We start from the raw sequence: 18,629 nt of genomic DNA, 5'->3' as shown, positions 1-18,629 counted from the left end.
TGAATAAAAATTCTAGTTAGGAGAATTGGTAGGGCTTCTCCAAAGGGAAATCCTGCCTTACATTTTTCTCAAAGGGTCAAAAGTAGTGCAGAGTGTGACTTCAAAGAGTTGCAATAAGTCACGGCCTCCGGCATCCTCTGGGGTCTGTGGGTTCCTCTCTTCAGGACACTGGAGCCTGTGGATGTGACTGCTGCTTTCCCAAGTGCTGGTTCAGCCAGTAGAGAGGCTGAGTGTGTGTCCCAGAGAGATACACATGTACACACAGAGGTGACTGCAACACAGCTGGCTACACAGTCTGCAACAAGCACTGTTGCCTGTAACCCCACTCACAAACAAGTTCCTTTCATACCTGTTTTTTTCCAAAAGTTTGAAAGATGGATTTGTAATGAGCTCAGCTGTAACCTGATTCTCTTGGGTTTCATCCTGTATGCATCTATTTTCATGCCTTAGAAGAGAAACTTTTCCTGATAGATCCCACAGTTAAGCCATTTTACATCTTTTATTAATCTTGTACTGTTAATATGCTTTTAATCCAATTACTCCAATTATCCTAAAAATTTCCTTGTGCAGGTGCCATTCAGGTGCAGGCAGAATTATGTAGGAGTTTGGCTACAAATTTTAACACATTTCCAGTATCCCACCTACTCAATCACATTGAGGATTATATACCCCAGTCACCTGGGGAGCACTCAGTTTAACTGGATCATGCCTATGGCATCAGTTGTTGCCATCTCTGAGTCCCTACGGATTCCTTCTTCCTGGTCACTACCTGGTGCACCTGGAGAGGAGAAGTTCTGTCCTGTGTAGATAGTTCTGACGGGGATGAATAGCTTGCTACACCTTTTTCTGGCACAGAATTGGTTGCCCCTGTTGGTTTCTGCTGTCTTTTCCTATTCTTTGCAAGAACTTTCTGTTTCCTGAGTTTTCCTGTTAGTGAGCCAGGAAAAGTAGATCACATGATGCAGTTAAATCCCCTGGGTGTATGTGTTTCCCTCCTTCTGCCTGCAGCATGCCTGCAGCACACCTGTCAGATCTTGTTGATGTTGCTGCAGAAGCAATCAGCAAGAATTTCTTTCTGAAAGTCTTGGCTTAAACAGAATTTTGATGATTTTCTGGCAGTTCAGTCTCCATTCTGAATAATTCCCAAAAGCTGTCCCCATATATCCAGAAGGAAAAGCATAATTTGAGATCTTTGGAGCAGTTTCTAATAAAAAACGTAAATAATAATTTTAAAAATTAACTCAGAAAAAAAAAATGAAGGTATTTGAACATAAAAGCAAAAAGTGTCCACTAAGTCTTAGCAACAACAAATTATAAGAGAAATTTGAAATATTTTCTTAACAGCCATTCTTGTTTATTTTTTATGTATGTAATCTCTTCTCTGGAAATAGCCCAAACTTATGCAAACTAATCCTAAATGTTCTGGTTCTGCTAGTACAGGATTAGCATTTTATGAACAGTGGTGTATTTCCAGAAGAAGTCATCACAGTTCAGCAGTCTCTATCAGGGCCCCAGATCTTCAATGTCATCATAGCTCGTATCTTCAAGAGCAGGGGATGAGGGTCTCTCAGCCTCAGAGGTCCTGTTTCTGGGAATCCAGTCTGAAAGCATGAAGGGAAGAACACTAAGATAGATAAATGGACATCCTGTACATGTTACCTCTGTGTGGTTGTGCAGCTGCCAGTTGTCTCCTCCAGCAATTAGAACCTTAGATAGGAGTGGCTGTGAAAGACCTGAGAAATGCCTATGTCACTCTGACTTCTGCTGCTTGTATACATATCCAAGGATCAAGCTTTATACACAGTGTTAAAAGGAATATATTCATGGGCTGTTTAAAAAAAAAAAAAAAATCTCTAATGTCTCTCAAGTTACTTTGAGTCCTATGTTTTGATTATTTTTCCACGTCTCAATTTGGCCAGAAATATTTATCACTACCCCAAAAAGTAGAGTTCAGATCAGGTGTTCCATAGTAATATTAAGTGCACTGATAAAGAGGTCTGTCTTAAATATTTATTGTTAATTCTTACTGAATTATATGGGCCTGACAAACTTTAATGCCTGGTTAAAAACCTAGCTGAATCCATCCTCCATGGACATAGAATGATATCTAATAAGGATATTTAAGAGACTACAGATGAAGGGAGAAACAGTCAATTGCATCATTTGAAAAATCCATGTCTAATGATACGTAGTATTTTACAGAGCACAGTTTGAAGCTGCGTCAGATATTGAGCCCTTTCAAGCCTGCCATGTTGTTGGAAAAAGGGAAGTATCACACTGGCATCCATAAACAGAAGGATATGTAAGAAATAAGAGCTGGTCCTTCTGCTCTACCTGACACTAGTAAGATCTCAGCACGATAATGCTGTAAAGAAATACTGGAAAATTTTGGGTTTGAAACAATTTTGAAAGATGCAGACCTACTGACACAGACTGATTAGAGACACATCATGAGTAGACTGTAGTCTACAAGGCCTAAGTAGAAAGTTGACTAATTGAGGTTGTGGCTGTGTAGAGAAACAAAATACAAAACAGGACTGGGGACAGATATGTGAACAAACTGTTATCAGTCTTCAGGTACTTAAAAGGCTGTTACAAAGATGACTGCTACCCTCTGTCCCCATGGTCATGCTAATAAGAAGTAACAATTCACAGCAGTGGAAACTTAGGCTAGGTTGGCCACAGACAGGAATTTTATGGATGTAAGGAAAGCAGAGCATGGGTATAGATTAGCTGGCTGTAAGAACAGAACAGCACTACTCTTCTAGTCTCACCTGTCTGTGAATCCTTGTTTCTGTTACCAATGATTTCCTGTTCATTCTGCCCAGAAAGAGAAGCATCTCTAGGTCCAGGAGCTTCTGTTGCATCATCATAAGCATCTTCCAGGGCTTTTTCAGGCAGTGAAGGGGTCTCTGGAACAGTACAGGTATTAACTTCCACTAGGGAAAGCAGTAGCTGATGATCCAGCAACACAGGGCTGTAATACTGACATGTCTGTACTTAGCTGGAATCCATCCCTCAGCAGTGTTAGTGTGCACAGTTTTATTGTTTATACATATGCTTACCAATAATACATGTATAAACATAAAAGTTAATCAAAACATTCCTGTTTCACCTTTTACCAAGAAATCAATATTCAATCTGAATAAGAGAAAGAGAAATTATTTAGAATTGTCTTCTGTGTAAGCACTTCAAAGCAAGTAAGGAAAAGCTTTTTTAACTAAAAAAAGTCCTTAATATAAGAAAAGAAGTAGAAAATAAAGACATGGTGCAGCAGAGTCTGGGATATGGGCAACTGGGGTCCAAAACTTCTTGTGCCTTTGGCAGTTGATCTCTTGGGCATGAGGTAATAGTTAACAGAGCTTTTTGATCAGCTCTAGGAAAATGCAGTTCTTCTCCAAACACTTGCTCTCCCTTACCTATTTCAAGGTACAAAAAAAAACCAAACCAGCCAACACACCAAATGTACTCCCCAGGCAAACCCCACAGCTAGGAATCTGTATTTTTTTCAGATCACTTGGATTAAGATCCCTTGATCAGCTCAAATTGCACCACTAGAGTTCTTATTTGGAATATGTCTTTCCTCTGTTTTAATTCTCCCCGTTTGACTTGGAAATAAGGCAACAATTTACAAGCTATTATGGTTGCAATGTCTGGGAGAAGCAGTTGGATTGTTGGATTTATGTGACTGGATCCTGTGAGGTGTGTGCAGAACTACCAGCAAACATTTATTTTGAATTTCTCATATAGAAGAGAAAACTATCACTTGTATATGAGATTGTATGACACTCTTCCACCACAAGAGTTACACAGAAGATACTGGATCACAAGGAAACATCACTAGGACATGAAATGAAAGTCTTAATCACTCATAATGCTTTGGATATTAAAAGTTACCCTGATTTGGGATCTCTTTCTCTGTACAAACCCTTCCTCACATTACCTTGAGTTGCTTCAGGACCATTTTCTTCATCACTGTCTGCTCTATAAAACTGTTCCTTTGATTTTGAGCTCTCTGAATAAGAATCTAGGCAAATGAGAAAGAGCATGACACCAGATTAAATTCTCCTTAAGTGCTAAGACTGCACCATGAGAAAAAGAGCAGGCTACAGTAATAGCATCCAAGCCCAGCATATTCTTTTGCAGTCAGTATTACTTCTGCAAGGATACAATGGAATAACCTTCAGGGGCCCTATAACACCTCTCATGGATCATAGGGGAGACAAACCACAAAGGGAGAAAGGTAGTCCATGGAAGGAAATCTACAGGGACCCAGCTGCTGTGAGGGAGATGCAAATTATTCCTTTATTTGTCTCTGCTTTAAATAACTGCAGCAAAAGGCTTTTGTTTGTTTGACCTATACTGATCTATGGTCTGTGGCTGCAGTGAGGACTCCACAAAACAAATTGTCCCTAGGAAAGGAATTGGCAGACTCTACTGGGCAGGAAACTCCTCTCCTCAAATCCAGGAATTTTAAATTTCCCAGTAGATTTGAGAGCTGCAAAGAATCAGATCGGGATCAGAAAGGAGGAGCTTTCCCTTGAGAAAAGCAAGACACACACACACAGACCTGAGAGGAAAGTCACACCCTGCTTTTCCTTCATCAGGTTGTAATCAATCTCTTCATAGACAGCCTCGGAGAAGGGGTCATAGGATAGTCTGGAGCCTGAAAGTAAAAGGTAAAATGATCACTTTAACGGTCTCTGATCATACTCAGGCTGGGGCCATGAAAAGAAGTGCCCTACCGGGGTCTGCATAGCCTGGTTGATACCTAGAAAGGCACTCAGAGGTGCTGACTGAGGATAAGCACTGCTGGGCTCTTTCACTGCCAGAAAGTAAGTGAAAAATCTCAGTGTGGCAGAAGATGCAGTTCATCTCAGTTACCCATCCCCACTGCCTCTCCAGCCAATTAAACATTTGGGCCCTATAAAGGAGTCATTTCATAGCAGTCCTGCTGAGAGACCCACCTCTCTGCTGTGCCCTGGCACGTCGGATCTGCCCAGCAAGAATGGCAAGGACCAGGCAGAGAAGGGTCCCCAGGATAATGCAGAGGATGACAGGCGCTGAAAGTCTCGTACTGCCCGTGGCAGGGCGGCGGGGACGATCTGAATGGAAACAAAGAGGAAACAGGTAAAGAATCACGTGTCCCAAAGTGAAGCCCCTTGCTGTGCCCATGCTAGCAGGGTGAGGCTCTGTTACGGGTCCTGCTCAAGCAGATAAAATCCAGCAGCTAGGGGTGGTGCCACTCAGTGTTCCTTTATGAAAGGCTGAGGGAAGTGCTTTCGGATGAGCCAAAATAAGCTGCTGTTTCATCTGATAACTATTAGGGACATTAAATTGTCATTTGATGGGAGAAAGAAGAGAGATAAAGAATTTACCTGCTCTTGTGGGTGGTGCTGTTGTTTTTGTCACACCTGAAAAAGGAAGGTGAGTCCAGATTAAGGAAAAGGCAAGTGTGAAAAATATATTTTCATATAATTTGTGATGTTTTTGCAGTCAAAATTATGAAAGGGCTAGTCACCGGGAAGCACAGCTGGCATAATGTTCCCCTGCCCACCTCCTTCCCAGACCTGTGTAATAAAGAACCAGTCACTAACCAGAGCAATTCACAGCAGCATCTTCCTTATGACCACAGTTTTTACCAAACAAAGGCTTGGCAGGACAGTCCCAAAGAGACAGCTCTGTTCCTTTACAGTGCACCTTCTCCAACCAGATGGGACCAGTCCCTTCCCCAAAGGCAGCCTCACTCAGAGCAGATACACCAGATCCACAGCCCAGCTGCCTGCATACAACATGGGCATCTGCCACGTCCCAGGTGTCATCACAGATGGTTCCCCAGGATCCTTGGTGCCACATCTCCACTCTGCCTGAACATTCATCCTCCCCTCCCACGACTCGTAACTTCTCCCTGTCTGCAAAAGACAGAAACCTTCTATTTTACTGAAACAGCAGAAAGTTCCACAGAGGCCAATAAGGAAAAACGAAGAGGTGGAGGTACCTGAACAACTTGTAGAGTTTGGACACTCAGCAAATGCAGGTGGAGATATTGCCTCCTTTCTTCCTGTAGAATTTAAATAATGAAGTAATTTAATTATTTTCTGAAAAAAAAAATGAGGGAGAATAAGATACCTGAAAATTAACCATCAGGTTAATTATTTCCCGAAATATGTGTATGGCCTGTTTAGTTCTTGGTGGATGTCTGTTTGATGTTGCTGTGAGTAATAATCTTCCTGATGGTTATGCTTTCCTTCTTCTCATAAGGCAGCTGCAATCACTTTCAGGATATCTGAATGTCATGTAGAAATAATTTTTATTATAGTGAATATATATATGACTACAGATATTGATATCCATAGGTGTGAAATACTGTCAAAAGGGCAGGCATTAGAAATGGACCTTTAGAACCAAACTGATTTGTACACTTGTCCATGGCTATGTGTATAAACTAGAAATCATACACACCAAATAACAAGTGAACACGAAGTAATTGCTGTGACGTCCTTATGTGTATGCATAGGTTAAGGTACATGTCTGGTCATACACAAATGCATTTCTGATTACCAGTGCAAGTGATGTGGGTCTCTTCAGCTCGGTTACTGCACGACTGAGGATCCCAGGGGTCTGACTGACATTGCCAGAGCGAGCTGTGCTGCTCAGTGCACTCAATGTGGTCCAGCCACGTGGGCCCAGACCCTCTGCCGTATTTGAAGTCCGTGGCTATTGCTCCTCCATCTCCGCATCCCAGGTGTTTGCACATGGTTACTGCGGTGAGCTGGGACATGCTATTGGAACAAACGCTCCCCCACGTCCCGTTGTAGAAAACTTCTACACGTCCAGCACAGTCATTGCCATTCACCAGCCTCAGAGCCAGGAAATCTGAAAGTGAAAACATAAAAATGGCCACAAACTTCTTGTGATATGTTGCTTTCCTGCCTGTGTAATAACACTTTTTTTTTTTTTTTTACAGTGCTATCTACCTGTACTGGTTCTACCTGTATTGTGGAGCATGGACACTCCAGAGGCTGCAGTCCTTTCAGGGCTTCTACTGGCTCCAACATGGGCCCTAACAGGCTGCACTTCCCTCAGGGGTCATCAGTATTTTTTTTCACTTCTCTTTCATTTCTCCTCTCTCTTGCTGCTGTCATTCTGTCTTAAATATGTGAGCAGAGCCACCATAAGCTACTTGGATTGTCTGACGCTGTGGTGCACAGTGGGTTGCTCCCATTGGTTTCAGAGCCAGTTGTAACTGACTGTAACAAGCACACAGCCCCTTGCTGTGGAAATCTTTACAAACTCCTCAAATTTATCCCTCAAATATTCTACCACACCACACACTTTTGTGTGTGTGCGTGTGTGTTGGTGCATAATATGGGCTTCTGTAGGTCCTGTGCATCTTGGTAGGCCCAAGAAGATGTGCTGACCAGCTGCTTGTCATCAAGACAGGAAGAGGCTGTCCAAGCAAGTCCCCACTATTCTTGGCTTCCCTTTTATACAACCCTCCTGTTTGAACCCAAAGGATTAGAAAAGTGTTTTCCAAACACACCTGAGCACAGGACTCCAGCATCCTCTTTGTGTTGGCAGTTGTGCTGGCCCCATGATCTAGAGGGGCATGCCCAGAGATCAGATTCAGCCCCAATGCAATTCACATCATCCATCCAGATCTGCCCTGACCCTTCACCATAATGAGCAGAGACAAATGCCTCAATGGCATGCCCACATCCAAGCTGTTTGCAAACAACATTGGCATCTGATAGATCCCAGTTATCATCACAGATGGTGCCCCAGATGCCATGATAATAAAGCTCTACTCTCCCAGCACAGCGGTTTGTTCCATTCACCAACCTCATCTGTCTGCTGCCTGTGGGAAGAAAATCCAGCTGTCAACATGCAACACAATTATAATGCACAGGTCAACAATAATAATAATTGCATAATAATAAGCATAATAATGGCAATATTTTTAAAGCACTTTTAAGACATCATGTTCTTGTTATATCCCAATTCTACTGCTATGGTTGCTTGGGCAGAAGTCCTCTGAGGCTAAAACTGCATCAAGGGAAAGGCCTACTCCTGCACCAGGTGAATGTTTGAATAATTCCCGTGAGATACTGCAAACAAGAAGTGTCATACTAAGCATATGCAGAGGTCGCCTTATCTTAGAAAGCCAGACAACCTGTTTTCTTTCTCTGCTCATTTAGTTAGACACAAATACTGTTCCTGTTACAGATGGGTTACAAAATCAGAGAAGAGTCAAAACTGTTGTAATATTTTGTAGAATAGCTGCAAGTATCTATAAATATAGAAACGTCACAAGATAAAAACTATTTAATTCTTAAGTGGCAGTAAGAATGCTTGGCAATCATAGTGAAATTAGTGTTCTTATGGCTTCTGTGTTCTAATAGTTCTTTTTTACTCTGGAAGATAATTCTGTAAGAAATTCAGATGAAGAAAGCATTATGTAAATTACACTTGCTTCCTTAACTATCATCAAGGTCACACTCATGCCGACTTAAGATCTGTGATGCCACAGCACAATGTGGGCTGGATAAACACTAGGAAATATTCTGTATCTTTCACACAGCAACTCACCTGAACAAATCACACCAACATCTTCAGAAACTCCCATTGGCCCTGTCTGATAATGGGAGGTGTTGCAGAGCATCAGCTGAGTCTCGTTTCCAGTACACTGGACACTCCTTAGGCCGACAACACCCATACCTCGCTCAGACTTTGGAAGGTAATAGGCTTTCTCAGCAGTTCCACACTGGAGCTGTCTGCACACCACATGGGCATCCTTAATGTCCCAGTCATCATCCAGGACTCTGCTCCACACACCATGGAGGGAGATCTCAACTCGCCCATCACAGCGGCTCTCACCCCCTGAGAGTCTGAGTGATTCAGCAAGACCTGGGCTCAAGAGAGTTGGGAAATATATTGAGTAACATCTACTGATCTCACTGCAATAAAAATAACCTTCAGGAAAGTTATGGAAGACAAATTTCTGTGCTGGTGAAATATTCTCACCACTGATAAAGGAGAATGTCTCTGTTAAGGCTTTGTTTGCTTTTGTGCACACAAGGGCCTGCAATGGGAAGCGAGAAATGCTTCTCCACCTCAAAGACTAGATCCTATCAGTGAGGTCACCAGAACTGCTTTGGTCTGAAGTTGCACCACCCATAAAAGGCCACTTCTGACTTACCTGAGCAAGTTACAGTGGCTGCCTCTTTGGCTGAACAGGTCGGATTGCCCAAAGTCACTTGAGTACAATCCCACAGGCAGGACTCTGTCCCTTCACAGTGAAAAGCATCTCTCCATATAGTCCCATTTCCTTCCACAAAACCATCTTCCATCTGGATTGACTTTGCATATCCACAGTTCAGCTGATGGCAGAGAACACTGGCAGCTTGCAAATTCCAGTGGGAGTGGCAGAGTCTTCCCCATGTGTCTCCATGGCGGATCTCCACTATGCCAGAGCATGTGGTGCCATTCACCAACCTGCCCCCTGGACACCCTGAATGTAAGAGAAAGGAAATATTGGATTGTTACATTTGCAGCTGCTCATGGGGAGGACTTAGAAGTGACTGTGAAATGGGAATGAGTTTTCCTTATCATTCAGTAGTAAAATGGCTTAACTGGGCCATACTCATAACAAGAAACTTCCATACTCATAACTAGATGTCAGTCCAGCCTATTTTACTGAGAAGTATTACTAGAACTCAGAATCAGGTCCCATTTACAATTTTTAAAATTAGGGCACTAGGTTTTGGGGCTTAGGGTCAACCAATAGACCTTAATTTTTCAGATCAATATGACTGAGGGCCTACAGCTCTGCATCCTTCAACTGCTGCTCCAAGCCCTCACTTAAATCTGGACCGGGGATTCAGTCCTTGTCTCAAGTACACAACAGGAATAACCATCTCCAGTCTTGTCTCATGCTATGCCTGGCTGCTCCCTCCAGCCAGACCCTGCATCTCTTTGTTTTCTTTGACTTTTCTGGGACTGCTCATAGACCTTACCACCAGTACCTTCCTCTGTCCTCTGTGCAGATGCTTTGGATTGTGTCCTGGCAGCAAGGACTCTGCCTGTGTTGTGCTCAGCCTCTGTGCCCAGCTCATCCTGGCTTGTGCAGCAGCCCTGCTCTTGCTGTCACCTGACACTAGGAGCATTTCAGAGACAGCAGCCTTGTAGTACCGCTGAAGTGCAGCCTTGACTCCTGTTGCAGCAGTCAAAGGACAGAGCCTGACTCCACATATGCCCTCTGAATTTTGAGTCCATATTTTTCCTCAAGGAAGGAGTTTTTCAGTTCCCTTCTTAGTCCTTTCCACTGCTCACCTGAACATACAACATGAGCCTCTTTTCCAGCAGGACATTCATCATGACCTAGAGCACGCACGGGACAGTCTCTCAGGAGCGAGCCATTCTCCTGGCAGCTGAATGTGCCATTCCAGACAGATCCATTTCCTTCCCCAAAGGACTGTCCAGTTGGTATCAGTAGTGCAACTCCACAGTCTAGATGCTGGCAGAGGATATTGGCAGCTGGTAAATCCCACGTGTAGTCACACAGCGTTCCCCATGTGCCTCCGTGAAGAAGCTCTACTCTCCCTGAGCATGTGGTACTGCCATTTGCCAGCCTGTACCCACCGTAGCCTGCAGAAAGAATAAAAGAGCTTAGCAGTTACTTTTGGGGTTTATGCTATTGCACTAAAAACTGTAAGAGCTCTCTCTATCTGCAAGAAACTAGCACTGAGTGTCAGCTTACTGGAAGGCATCTTAGAACAGGATGCTGAGAAGCCAGCTCTGAAAAAGTCTCTTGTCCATGTTGTAGCCTGCACTGTATGACTAAAAGTCTTTTGTCTCTTTAAATTCAGTGTCTCCTCTTTGCTCTGTTCTCTCCTCCTCTCACAATACTGCTGCCACTTTCAACATCTCTTGCAGAGACAGTTTCTGCACTGCCTTGCATATGAGGAACTCAGAGTTAGAGCAAGTGGTATCACTCTCTCTCCCAGTAGTTAGTCATGTCACATTTCCTGGTAAACAGAAATTGCAGTGAGGAATTCTCAGCTTTCATCCATGCCCCAGAGCAAGGTTCTGAACACCACAGGCCATAACCATCAGCATTGATAATAAATTCAGGGTGGAATGGATGGCACTGTGGTGTCCCACGGCCAGCCCCATGCAGTCCCTGTCTTCTCATACTGTTACTTTCTACCCTTACCTTGCCCTTGCATTGTACCTCAAACGAGCCCAGGATTTCAGCTCTGAGCAAAGACTCTTGCAAGACAGAGGCAGGAGCCAAGGCCTGTTAGATGCCTAAACTGAGGTATTTGGCTGCCACTGGTCACAGTGTCCAAGGCAGTCTTGAAACAGACTGAAGCCCTTTGGACATGAACTCAAACACATTTCCAGACTTGTTTTGTGTCAGACTGTTGCCAGCAGCTCTGACCCATATTTAGTTTACTCCTTTAGAACTGTGGCCTCAGGAAAAAAGTTATGTTTGTTAGGCCTAGGATTCACCTTTTCAGTGGATGGCAATACATAGTTGTATTCAGAGCCCCCAGCAACCATGACTGTATAGAATTCTTAAGTAATGCTACATTCCAGTCACAATGGAAGTCATCTAGGCCTCTGGCAACCTTTTTTTACTTTTTAATTACTTACATTTGTAACTTGTGCCTCCTTCAACCTTTTGGAGATATGGTACATCTTCCAGTTTTATAATTAACTGAAGTGCCAGGTATTAACATACACACTGGCACCACAGGAAATAAATTAACGTCTCAATATTCCTGCTTGTCTCCTCTGACCATTTTTCCTTTTATTTATAAGAGAAGGATGTGTAAAGCATTCTTAGGTCTGCTGGGTTCATATTTCTAATAGCAGAAAAGAAATAACAGCCCTTTTGAAATCTCTGTGTGGTAGTGAAGTGATTATATTGATACATTTTAGATGCAGACTCTCAGTAGAGTGAATGAGACATTGTGGGACTACTCTGTTATTTTCTGTTCCCCCTTGAATGGCTCAAGGCATGGTAGGGGAAGCATCCAAGGATCCTGAGGACCACAGAAATGTACAGATGCTCTGAACTGTGGGTTAACAGGAAGAAGGCATATAGGACACGGGTGAATTATGTCTGTCAGTCCAAAGTCTCACCTGAACACACAATAGTGGCATCATGAGAGCATGTTTTAGTATGGTGTATGTTCCTGGGACAGTCTGCAAGGTGAGTCTCATTCCCTTCACAGTGAAACTCTTCTTGCCAGATCAGTTCATGTCTGTCTCCAAAGTGAGTTCCTCTCAAGGTATCCACAGCCTGGCCACACTCTAACTCATTACATATAACAGAGGCAGTTTTGAAATTAATGTGTGAGAAACAGACAGTGGCCCAAGTTTCCTCTTGCTTTACTTTCAGATGTCCTGAGCAGGCAGTGCCCCCTCCAGTCAGACGCAGATCAGAGAAGCCTAGAAAAAACCCAAAAAACAAGAAGTCTGGCATCAAGGGTTGGTTGTACTGGTCTATTTTCACAGCTCCTGTACCTTAATGGGCAAGACACATTTCACTTTTCTGAGGACCACTGATACTTCTGAATTGTGAGTGGGGAAATTCCTGTATAACACTGATAAAAAAGAAAATGGTGTATGAAATTGCTTACTTCTCAGTAACTGAAAATACTAAATCCTTGGGAAAGAAGGAAGGAAGCTTTGAGCATCTGCCAATGACTGAGAAGTAGCAATCCCCAAACAGATAAATAGGCAAATAGCCATTTACTAATGTATGTCCTTGAGACTTCATTATTTCAATGGATAGGAAGCTGAAGCACCCTAGGAAGAGGACACAGGAAATGTTGCACCCAGTTTCAGAAATTGCTAAAAAGACAGTCTGGAGATCTACAGGCTGGCCAGCCTCACTTTGGTACTTGTGAAAAATAGAGTGAGATTTCTAGGAACTCATTTGCAAGCACAAGGAGATGAATGGGAAGAGTCAGCATGGTTATATCAAGCGTATATCATGCCTGTGGGACTGTATTGTTTTCTCTGATTAAAATAGATTTATGGATGAGGGGGCAGAAGCACGTTCTCACATTTACCTCACATTTACCTCATATTTAGCACTGACATTAACACTGTCTTGCACGATATTCTTATGTCCAAAAACTAGGATGTTCTTGGCTGGAAGGACAACATGGTTAAGCAGCTGATTGAATGGTCAGGCTCAGTCATTAGTGAGTTTCACTCTACTTGAAGACCGTCAGCAAGTGGAATATCACTTTTTGGGGGGGCCGGGGAGATAACCACGAGGGCAGAACTGCCATTCAGAGAGATCTAGACAGGCTAGATCAACGGGCTCATAGGAACCTTACAAAAATCTAAAAAGGGCAAATGTAAAGTCCTGAAGCTGGGAAGGAAAAACTTCTTTCAGTGGTTCTTTTTCCAAAGTGTAAAACCATGAACATTATGCACAGGAAGCAGCCAAACAGATATTGGACTTTTTTTTGCCATTGCAGACTGTCTTGTCTTAGCTTACCTGAAGATCTGGAGAAGAAGGGCAGTTGTATGACATAACATTGCATTTTCATGCTTCTCTACCTACACCTGCTTTTTTATCCCTGATTTCTGGTCAAAGACAAGTTCAGTACTGCTCTCCTGTTGCCTGGGAGAGCTGTGGTAGAAATAAATAGTGCTTTTTATTTTTCTGTTATATGTTATTTAATATGCTCATTCTGTGTCATTGCTGTGCCCAGGCAAAGTCAGCTTGCATAGTCAGCAGAAGACTTAATGCTGGGGCAACTTGCTTTGGATGAGTAGAGGGAGTACTTGGCTTTATCCAACTAGGATAAAGTTTGATCCCAGGCTCTTATCTTTTCTTCTGTTATACAAGGTTGGATCACTTCTTACCTGAGCAGATCACTCCAATATCAAAGTAATGAGGGCAGGTAAAAGCACCCCATCCTGTATGTGTGCAGTTCCAGAGAGCAGATTCATCACCATGGCAATCAACTCGGTACAACCACGTTGGTCCAGTTCCTTCTCCAAAAGGAGCTCGATTAAGGGCCTTAACAGCAAATCCACATTGTAGCTGCTTACACACAACCTCAGCATCCTTTATGGTCCAGTCACCATCGCAAACAGTTCCCCATTGCTCCTCATGTTTTACTTCCACTCTCCCAGAGCAGGGGCCAGTTCCGTTTGACAGCCTCAATTCATCAGCGCCTTCAGACAGAGCAAGGTTATAGAAAGGACAGAGCTTAATCATGATTATTTATTGCAGATGTTAATGAGATCCATTATTGCTCTTAATTTACTCTTACATCAGACTTATTTGGTTCACCTTTCTAAATAGTCCAACTTAAAGAGCATTTTTTTGCAAGTAGTTATATCTGTATTTACAAGTTTGAGCTAACTGCGCTGCTAAAATGTAAATTATTTCTAATGACAGGCAAACTTTCTCTTTTACTGACTTATCAGGGCTGGGAAGCGCTGAGTAATGTCCCTGCTTTGTGATTCACAAAGCCTGCCACAATAAACATTGGAAACTGGAGTGGGTGAGGGGACTGCCTGTCAGTGTGTGATTGCTACAGTAGATCAACCTTCATTATCCTGTGAGTTAATTGGCCTGGAAGCCAAGTCTGTGTGTGTGTCTTTGGGAATGAAGTAACTGGAGGAGCTGGCTACCAGAGGGATAAGAGGGGCCAGGCCAGCTGCTGGAGAGGTGGAAAGGTCAGGGGGTCTATTTGAAGACTCAACTCGAAGTTAGCGTTTTCGGCTTCAAGGGCACATTGCTGGCCCATATCCAATTTGTCCCCTCCAGTATCCCCAAGTCTTTCTCCATAGGGCAGCTCCCAAAAGCTATGCACCCTCCAGTCTGTGCTGACTCTGATGGCTGTCCTAAGCCAGGTACAGCACCTTGTACTTGACCTTGTTGAACTTCATGGGGTGAGGTTCATTTTTCAAACCTGTCAAAATTCCTCTGGATAGCATTTCTTCCCTCAGTGGCTGCACCACTGAGCCTGGTATCTTCTTGAAACTTGCCAAGGGTGAACTCAATCCCACTACCAATGTCAATAATAAGGATTTTGAACAGTTCCCATCCCCTGAGGGACACCACTTGTTACTGATCTCTATTTAGACACTGAGCCATTGACTGTAAGTCTTTGGATGCATCTATCCAGCCAATTTCTTATCCATTGAATATCCATCCATCAAACCCACGTATGTCCAATTTAATGACAAGACTGTTGTGTAGGACTGTGTCAAAGGCCTTACAGAAGTTAAGATAGATCACTGTAAGGCCACTGGTGCTGTTTATGTTTCTCTCACATGTTACACGTCACGTGTTTCCACCTGTGTGGGCAGCCATGTACAGCTGTGGTGTGTGTGGGTGTGTATTAGTATGAGTATTACATACGTGTGACTGGACTAAAAGTTTGCCTCACTACCAGCTGGATCAAAGTCACTGCTGTTTGAAGCATGAAAGAGGATACTCATGAAATGGGTGGAAAATCAAACAGTAGAAAACCACATGCAGGACAGTTGTATTCTCAGGTTAAGGACAAACTACAAGCTAAATGTGAAAAGGAAACAGGAAGAAGTTGGCCACATCTGACTTTTGTCTTCAGTTTGATCAGGTTTGCATTTCAGCATGTTATGAAACAGGTAAATCCCTGCAGAGGGCTGGCAACTTCTTTTGGGCCTGGGGGATTATTCGGATTGACTACATGGCTAAAGGAGGTTTACAAGACAGTCACATAAGAAGCCTAATAACTTTGGTCACAATTTTTTACCGTTTCAAGACCTGACACACAATGGAATATTAAAGCAAACATTTACAGGACAGTCTGGATCCAATTGTCAATGTCCTGAGTGCACTAAGAATCCTTAATGGCCTTGGCCTTCCCCACCTGGGTTTTCCACACATGTGCTCTGCCCATGGGCCCATTTAAGCACAGACCTGCACCTTCTCTCACTACCTGTGCAAAGTGGGAGGTGCATCTCTGTTCCACTCTGGCACAGCCATGCCTGGCCTTGGGCCCTGTTGATCTGCACTCACAGCCACAGTGACCAGGTGCCAAGAGAAACCTGCAGTACTCATCCAGACCCAGCACTGGGCACTGACGTGGATAGAAAGCAGTGCAGCTGTGAAAATCTTGCAAATAGTCCAGGAAGATAATCTCCTATCAATGAAGGTGTTTGATAAACAACAAAAGATAATTTGCACTAAGAGCCTTGGGTTTTCCTATAAGATTTCTTTAAAATAATCCTTTATGTAAAATATCACCTTCTCTCTCTTCTTCAAAAGAGAGAAGTATTTCTACATACCACACATCTTGCTGTCATCTGACACTGTGAAATGAGAATATTTAATTTTTCTTTGCACTTGGAAACAAATTAATTCTTCTCTTTACTCACTGCAAGTGTGTCAGTCTTAACCCATGAGCTGGTGCTAATGAAGCCATTTCTTTCCAAAACTAACCATTGTTTCATTTCTTATTGCAGAGTAAACTGCTGGCAGTAGTCAACTGGAAGGCAATTTTGCCTCCATCTTCATGTGGTCTGTTTCATCAGACACAATTTGGCTTTGAGACATGATCACCTCTCATACACAGGCAAAGGCTTTACCTCTTTGCTAACACTGCTGGATTTCATCACAATTTCCTGCCTATCAATATTTGCTTATTTACTAATAAGCAAACAAACAAACAAACAAAAAAAAAGCAGCTATTCAATATAGGTAACTTCCAAAACCTATTTCTTTCTGCAAAATATCCTCTCTCCTCAAGTCTCCTGAGTAAGAAAGTCACACACATAGCACAATCCTCAGGTAACTACAAAACCACTTTGTGCCTGCAACAAGTTGTCTCAGAGGGAGCATAATCTTTCTGTAATAAGTCTTATAAGCCTCTAGAAAGATATTCTGGAGAACAACCCCCAGGCTATTTGAAGAACATAGTCCAAAAAAAGAGTTTTCTCAGCTGTAACATTTATACACTTAAAAGAGAAATGAGTTCTAAGAAAAGTTGAATTCCTAATACATTTTTAAAGGAACCATATAGTCAATTTCTATTAGCCATATCCAGGAGCAAAACAAACAGCTCTTCAGTCAACTCTATGACCTCTGTGCACTTGAATTTTTGAATAATTGTACATCTGACATTTTCAGCATGTAACAACATGGAAGACTGGATGCAGAGGTAGGCATAATCCAACTGACAGATTTAAACACTTCCTAATAAAAGCTGTCATTTGCTGTAATCACTCTTCTGTTAATTTTTTATGATATGTACAGGTACAATTTTGTATTTCCTCACACTCCACATCATGTCCCACAAGTACCTTCATTGAATTCAGTGGTTTGGTGTTCTGCTTGGTTGAGAAGGCATGAGATTGTTGCTTGATCCAGATGAAAACCCAATTCTTCTCACAGAAAAAGGATGAGAGTGTATCATGCATTCCTGTCCCCAGGCCCTAAGAGGAGGTTTCCAGCCCGAGCCTGCTGCCTCAGGAGCAGATTGCCAGCTCACTCCCAGAGAGCTGTGACTCCTGCAGTGCTCTGCAAAGTGCTCTGTGCCTGGGGAACATCAAAACTCCTGTAGGAGCATGGAGAGTGCAAGTGCTGCCAGAGCAGAGATGAGGGTGGTAGGTGCTGATGATGGTGTCACTGTAAAGCTACTCTTGTCTGCATTTTCCAGTCAGTCTCTTACTGCTCCCCGAAGTTAACAAGGAGTTGGCAGAAAACTCACTCTCGTTTCTGCAGTACAGCCCAGTTGACACTAAAACATCACTACAAAAGCGTCAAAATAAAAAATGTTTCATATTGTGAAAATGTACGTTAGGAGTGCCTCCTGTTCCTTGCCATGTGAGCTCTGACTGCATCCACACAACTGGTGAGAACCTTCAAGACTAGGGCCATGCTCTAGCAAAACATCAACCGTGAAGTCCTGTTCTCATCATAGGGGGGGGATGCGACCACCACCGCAATACCATAATGTCACCTCTGTGTGTAGAGAGAAAAAATGAGGTTTCCAAAGTCTGCCTCTCATCACCAGCATCAAGCATGTACACATAGCTCCAGAAGAGCAGAGAGACAAATAGTGATAAGCTTCCAATATACAGAAAAAACTGAGGAGTTGTTGTGTTACCCAAACTCTGCTGGACACACAGGGTAGAGCTACATCACTTTAACTAGTATTGAACAAAGACCTGGAATTATTAATTCCAGCTACAAAGAGCTCGCCAGGAGAGACAAGACAGTAGTAAGAATACCCACCTGTTTTTTAGTACAGCTAAACTGTTTACAAAATTTGGACTTGAACTCTTTTGAGAGTGGCCAGTCACTGATATCTGAGTAAAACACAAAACTTTTAAAAAAGGCTTACCCTTCCTTATCTCAGGATTACCAAGGAGATTGAATCAAAACCAGAAACATATTTAAACACCTTTTTGTCACTTTGCTTTAGAGGTTGGTAGAATAACAACCTATTTATATGAAATTTGCATACTTTTTTTTATCTCACTGCCTTATGCGAAATAAAGTATGTACTTACCCAGGGAGAGCTGAATGGAGAGGGGAATCAACCACAGCACTGGAGCTGAAAGATGTCGTTTTGCTGCCATCCTGACCGCAGATGGATGAA

At 42.9% G+C, this 18,629-nt stretch overlaps 1 protein-coding gene across 1 annotated transcript; it reads right to left on the bottom strand.

Moving 5' to 3' along the window:
- Positions 1 to 1,428: 1,428 nt before the first annotated feature.
- Positions 1,429 to 18,629, bottom strand: LOC131592861 (antigen WC1.1-like). The gene is made up of 16 exons (XM_058864703.1): positions 18,540 to 18,629; positions 13,894 to 14,208; positions 12,151 to 12,459; positions 10,333 to 10,647; positions 9,200 to 9,511; positions 8,590 to 8,907; positions 7,544 to 7,858; positions 6,562 to 6,876; positions 5,999 to 6,061; positions 5,598 to 5,912; positions 5,379 to 5,414; positions 4,964 to 5,105; positions 4,561 to 4,659; positions 3,944 to 4,011; positions 2,775 to 2,912; positions 1,429 to 1,601 (listed from the first exon to the last, which is right to left on the bottom strand). Exons 1-16 carry the CDS (start codon positions 18,607 to 18,609, stop codon positions 1,504 to 1,506), a joined length of 3,228 nt encoding a protein of 1,075 aa, XP_058720686.1. The 5' UTR covers positions 18,610 to 18,629; the 3' UTR covers positions 1,429 to 1,503.

Source organism: Poecile atricapillus, chromosome 1, assembly GCF_030490865.1.
Source record: "Poecile atricapillus isolate bPoeAtr1 chromosome 1, bPoeAtr1.hap1, whole genome shotgun sequence".
Classification (NCBI taxonomy): Eukaryota; Metazoa; Chordata; class Aves; order Passeriformes; family Paridae; genus Poecile; species Poecile atricapillus.
This window is presented reverse-complemented; position numbering and strand designations above follow the sequence as displayed.

What these genes read in the sequence shown, in the direction of transcription:
- LOC131592861 (XM_058864703.1), bottom strand. Translation starts at nt 18,609, where the DNA reads ATGGCAGCAAAACGACATCTTTCAGCTCCAGTGCTGTGGTTGATTCCC. An exon ending in GGCTCATGTTGTATGTTCAG is followed by an intron (nt 9,512 to 10,332) that starts GTGAGCAGTGGA and finishes TCTTACATTCAG; the next exon opens with GGTGTCCAGGGGGCAGGTTG. An exon ending in AAACTCTACAAGTTGTTCAG is followed by an intron (nt 5,913 to 5,998) that starts GTACCTCCACCT and finishes TGTCTTTTGCAG; the next exon opens with ACAGGGAGAAGTTACGAGTC.